The 6,299-nt window shown below is 39.0% G+C and overlaps 1 gene segment (V, D, J or C); it reads left to right on the top strand.

The window, feature by feature from the left end:
- Positions 1 to 2,469, top strand: part of LOC108490974 — a 14,430-nt gene extending 11,961 nt beyond the window's left edge. The window contains 1 exon segment of the V gene segment in view: positions 2,366 to 2,469. Within this exon segment, the coding sequence occupies positions 2,366 to 2,469 (104 nt within the window).
- The last annotated feature ends 3,830 nt before the right edge of the window (positions 2,470 to 6,299 follow it).

The following is a 6,299-nucleotide window of genomic DNA, read 5'->3' as shown; positions in this document are numbered from 1 at the left end:
CTATGTAACTTAAAAAAGGAAAATTTTGTATCAAAATTTTATATTAATTATTGAAAATCCTTCAGTGTCTACTCTGCGTGGATATTGGGCCATCCCAGTCACTCATTTGTGTTCAAAAGAAGATTCTATGTATTACAATAGCAAGGTTGATTTCAGCCTTGCAATGTCTCAGGATGATTTGAATCTAAACCTGACATTCCCTGGGTCCCCCAATCTTCTTGGTAACTACAGAATTGAGTGCTGTTTCAGAGGCACTCAAGGTGGTCAAGTTCAGTCTTCTTTCCTCCTAAGATGTGAGAGAACATTCTGTGTTGTTTTCAGCCAACAGATCCGCGATCATTGATAAACCCAGACCAGGTAATCTTATAAACCACAGCATGTAGTGGAAACTTTATTTGTTTCAAAAGTACTAACAACATTCTGTATTGCTTTTTTAATTATGCTTAAAAGACTGTGGACAATTATCTTTGGAATGTCCATGTTCTCTCCTTACATATTTGTTGGGAAACCGTGCTGTTAGTGTTGTAGTCCTCCATGTCCGGATAGGGGCTAGGTGCCATATGGAAGGACGCCCCTTCTCAGCAGGGGGCCTCTTGCTCTCTTCCTGACTTACCTGGAAAGTGCGGCCAAGCATGGATGCCTGACCTTATTTGGAACATGACCTTTGGCATAGTTACCTGTCTCCCTTGAAGGGCTTTCTTCCATCAGTGTTCACTGTCCTTCCTGACCCCACTCATCGATTCTGCTCCCTTTGTTCTCGTGGACCGGTAGCCAATGACCCACGAGGAGAGGGAGAGACCCCACACATTTTGTGAGAAGCAAGTGTGTTTACTGCAGCACTTTACTTGGACTTGTAAGACTCCACTGACTACTCTTGCAGAGGACCCAGGTTTAAATCGCAGCACCCACATGGCGGCTAACAACCATCTATAACTCCAGTTCCAGGGGACCTGATGCCCTCTTCTGACCTCCGTGGGTATTGCACAGCATAGGTGCACTTGCATGCAGGCAATGCACTCATACACATAAAAATAAAAATAATAAATGCAATGTTTTAAAAAAATGAGATGGTCCTTTCTACAAGGCAGATGTATATCATCAGATATCAGTGCAAATATTTTTAAAATTGTTTTTAAATTTGCTTATTTTCATTTTCTGTGTATAAGTGTTATGCCTGTATGTAAGTGCACCCATGTCTTGCAGTACCCACGGAGGAGTGAAGAGGGTGTCAGATCCCCTGAAACTGGATTTACAGATGACTTTTAGCTGCCATTGGGTGCGGGGATGTAAATCTGCGTTCTCTGAAGGAGCAGCCAGTGGTCTTAATTGTTGAGCCATCTCTACAGCCCTATCTCTCTGATATGTTTCTCTCTTAGCAGTTTTAATTGATATAAAAATGTTTTTAATATTTTATGATGGAAAATGAATGCATAAAAGCAAAATAAAAGTAGGGAGCATATTAATTTAATACATATACGATTGTAAATAACATTCCAGATCTAATGTTAAACTTCAAGTAGGTAAATAATTTGTGTTGGATATAAAATACCTTGAGCTACCTTTGTTATATATTCATATACATGTATATGTGTGTATATTATATATATATGAGAAAGAGATTATTGCCTTGCATAAGTTGGACTCAGAACTTCTTTCTTTTTCTTTCTTTCTTTCTTTCTTTCTTTCTTTCTTTCTTTCTTCTTTCTTGCTTGCTTTCTTTCTTTCCTTCCTTCCTTCTCCTCTTGCTTTGTTTTGCCTTTCATCACTCTGGTTTTCTAATACATTTTATTTTTCTCCTAACGTTGTCAATCTGAGATAGCTTTCCTAACATTTCTGTAAAACTCAACTAATTTAAGCACGCCTTGGACTTAAACTGAAGGCTGGCATTAGAACTGCTAGTGCTTTGTTGCTTGAGCACTGATAGCTGATCATTTCCTGTAATTACTTAAGTTTTCTGTGGTGGTATTTTGAGGTGTTGATTTACATCAAATACTCTCACATTCACCGTCCTGAAAATTTGCTTTTTTATTTGCTGGCTGCTCTGCATAGGTCCCTCCAGGCCCAGCCCAGGTCCTCAGAATTTATAAACAAAGCTCTTGCAATGAGGACTAAACTGCTTCATTCAGGCAGAGGCAGCAAGATGGTGTCACAGACCCAGGTCCTCATGTCTCTGCTGCTCTGGGTGTCTGGTAAGAAATTTAAAGTATTACAATCTTTTCAGAATCCCATCTTTGTATATAAGAACCACAATCTGTACCAGGGTATGATCTTTCTTACAAAATAGTATACCGATAAAATATTATAACAAGGACATTTAAATAACAACTTAAATGTTTATATGATCATTGTCTATTCCTGATTGCAGGTGCCTGTGGGGAGATTGTGATGACACAGTCTCCAGACTCCCTGGCTGTGTCAGCAGGAGAGAGTCACCATCAGCTGCAAGTCCAGCCAGAGTCTTTATTATAGCTCAAATCAGAAGAACTACTTGGTCTGGTACCAGCAGAAGCCAGGGCAGGCTCCTAAGGTGCTGATGTACTGGGCATCCACATGGCAGACTGGGGTCCCTGATCGCTTTATAGACAGTTGGTCTGGGACAGATTTCACACTCACCATCAGCAGTGTCCAGGCTGAAGACCTGGCAGATTATTACTGTCAGCAGGATTATGATACTCCTCCCACAGTGCTTCACACTCGAACACAAACCTCTGAGGATTTCACCAGCTGCTCGCATCTCACACAGCACCAGAGTTGCACACTTCCTTCATCTGCCAAACAGCCAGCATGTCTCTCATTGATGAGAAAGTTTAAGAGCTCAGCAAAAAGGAATGAGTTCAACGTCTCTTGGGCCTTTTTCTATGGAATTTTTTATATCAAAATTCAGAAAAGATCTAGGTATTTTATTTTTCTTATTCCTACATAATAATTTACCACATAATTTGTTGCTTGAACACAAAAAGTATAATTATTTTTACAATTATGGAAGTCAGAAAGAGATTTTTAGGACTTCAGGGACGGAAGGGAAGATGGTGACAGGCCGCATTCCTGTTTGGAAGCTCTAGAAGAGTATGTCTTTTGCTATTGCCAGCTCCTAGAGTTCTTCACTCCCTTAATGGTGTCCATTTCTTCCTTTAACTTTTATAAATTATTTCAGTGTTGTATTATATATTCATCTCTCTCTTCTTCTCTCTGTATTTTTGTAGTAGTATGTGTGCCATGGTTTGTTTATAGAGGTCAGAGGAAAACCTGTGGGACTTAATTTTCTCCGTCTACAATGTGAGTTCTGGGGATTGAATTCATGTGTAGCATCAGTCTCAGTGGCAAGTCCCTTCACCTGTGGAGCCATCTTGCTGGACCTAAAATTCTTTATTGGTATATGTTCTTTGTACATAGGCTTCATTAAAGCAGTGTCTTTCAAGTATATCATATATTTTATCATATCCACCTAACTTCCTCCCTATTTCCCCTTCTTTCTCCTATGATCCTTCCCTCTTCTAGTCTCTCTTCTAATTTCATCTCCCTGTGTGCATGTCCCAGTCTGTCTCTTTCTTTGTCTCTATCTCTGTCATACACATTTTACCTAAAAAATAAACTAGAAACCAACATAAGACAAAACATGGTATTGTTGAAACTACTTCTGGGCCAACATCCCTCTGAGTTCCATCTGCTCTTCTCCTAAGAAACCTCACTCCACCCCATGGATGGATATGCTTTGAGTCAACATCTCACATCAATTGATGGTACTTAATGTTTCTGAAGTGGAAACAGTTTGTGGTCCCAGAGAAATAATTGGGATTAGTGCCAGCTAATCCCATTCATGCATTCATTTAAAAACCCAAACAACTGAGCAACTACATTGGAGACAGAGCAGGGAACATGAGTGACCTACACTACATACAATACTTGGAAACCTCCAAACATCATAAAGCTTGTCGTCCTAGGAATCAACCCTCCTAAATTTGCTTAATGTGCTTATGTCTAGGTGTTCCCCAGGAAAACCTTGAAGTGGTGTGGGCTGTGCTGAGTGGTAGTTTTTTCTTCCCTGTGGCAAAATATCTGAGGAAAGCAATTTAACTGCTGTGCATCTGAGGTGAGGGTAAAATATCATGGAGGAAGGGCATGGCAGGGGAAAATGCTCACCTCTTAGAAACTGGGAGGCAAAGGGAGATAGAGGAAGGGTCCAGGAAGAAGACAGCCTCTTCAAAGGCAGGGCCTAGTGATCTAAGTCTTAAACTAGCACAGATCTTTGACTTTCCACCACCTCCCAATAATGCCATTCAGTTATGAATCATCAAGAGATGAATCCATTGATTAGGTAGAAGTCCCCATGGTCCAATCACCCCCCCCGCAATGATTGGAACCATCAGGTTGGGAATAAATGTTTTACATAGGAGCCTTTTGGAAATTATTTCTTCATAAGCAAACTACAACATGAAGAAAATGTATGCTAGAATAACACCAGATCTGGATCCATAACTGGATAATAGGTAGAATAAACAACAAAAATTTCCAATATAAATTATAAAATAAGTTGAAAAGTATACTTTCACTCAGAATAAGATAACAATTTGGACATTTTGATGATGTCGCTCATTAAAGGGACCATCTTTAATGGTCACTTGAAACACTGAGCAAACTTTCATCATAGGTGCATGTGGCAGTGAGCTTCAAGTCTGTTTGAATTTTTCAGAGTCTCTCCTGTCCCTTTCCAGAGTTCCTTCAGTGACCACAGAATATGATCAAGAAATCAGAAGGAACAAATGATGATGTAACATGTTCCTGTTTGTATTTTGATAGAACAGGTTTCCATCTTGGTTGTGTGAAAATGGATACATTTTAGGAAAATTCCTGTGGTAGAAAAGGGACAGAGCTTTGTACAGTGCAGCCCAAGGCAAAGACTTCAGCACCATCCTGGCCATGAGCCCAGTTGGAGGGTAACTGCTGTATAGATCTCTGAATATCTCATAACACTAGCAGATTGATATTTCTTTTGATGAGTCATGATCATTGATTTAGCAGCTCATTCATCCACAGGCTTGTGCCTCAGAACTCTAGGAATGATATGGTAGCCTGTATGCTCAGAATCATTCATGGTTACATGAGAAGTTACAAGAGCCAGAGGTCATGAATGACCACAAAGAAATAGAGTTTTCCAGACAGCTGGAAAGTTATAAATATGAACTCAAAGCCATGGTAACAGCACTCATATGGGTTTTTCTAAAGACCTTTAGTGTTCTTTATCCCTCTCCATACTCCCTCATCTGCCCAGCACCCACTCTAAAAGAAAAAAAAACAAGGTCAAATGTTTACGATGATGTGCAGAAAGGGGAATTCTTATCCACTGCTGGTAAGAATGCAAGCTGCTGCAGTCATTATGGGAAATTGGTGTGGAGATTTATCACAAAGCTAGAAATTGATCTACTATTTGATCCAGCCACTCCACTGTTGGGTATAAACCCAAGGGACTCATATCTTACTACAGAGATACCTGTTCATCCATGTTCATTGCTTCCCTTTTTGCAGTCACCAGAAAATTGAAACAACCTAGATGTCCATCAATTGATGAATAGATAATGAAAGTATGGTACCTTTACTCCGTGAAATAATATTCATCTGTCGAAAAACCAAATTACAAAATTCTTAGGGAAATGGATGGAACTTGAAACATTCTGTGTGAGGTAACACAGACACAGAAAGACAATTATCACCTGTATTTTATCAAAGCTTGATGCTACCTTTGGAGTTTTAGATATCCATGCTTCAAGTGAAAAATCCAGAGAGGATTTTCCATGTTTGATGATCAATTCTGTCTTGTGATGATCAATTGTTGTGTCTGACCTGGTTTGCAAGTAGATTGTTGAGAATTTGCATCTATGTTCTTTAAGGATATGAGTCTATAGTTTTCTTTTTGTTGCATTCTTATCTGGTTTTGGTATTACAGTACTGCTGGCTTCATAGAAGGGATTTTTTGAGCTCCTCTTCTGTTTCTATGTTTTTGAATAATACAAACAGTATTGGTTGTATATCTTCTTTAAATGTTCAGTAGAATTTTGTTGAGAATCTCTCTGGGTCTGAGCTATATTTACTTCGTAGGTTTTGTACAACTTTTTCAATTACCTTAAATGTTACAGGCCTGTTCTTTTTCTAGACCTAATGATTTAAAATCCATAAAAGTTTTCAAAGATAAGGAACTTTTCAAGGAGAACATACTGATATACAGTTTTCAATAATATTCCTAGCAGAATGCTTAGCTTCAAACTTAGATAATTTCTTTTGGATATAAAAGACTTTGAATAGCC

The sequence above is a fragment of the Nannospalax galili genome, unplaced genomic scaffold, assembly GCF_000622305.1.
Source record: "Nannospalax galili isolate Female #2095 unplaced genomic scaffold, S.galili_v1.0 scaffold1958, whole genome shotgun sequence".
Lineage (NCBI taxonomy): Eukaryota > Metazoa > Chordata > Mammalia > Rodentia > Spalacidae > Nannospalax > Nannospalax galili.
This window is presented reverse-complemented; position numbering and strand designations above follow the sequence as displayed.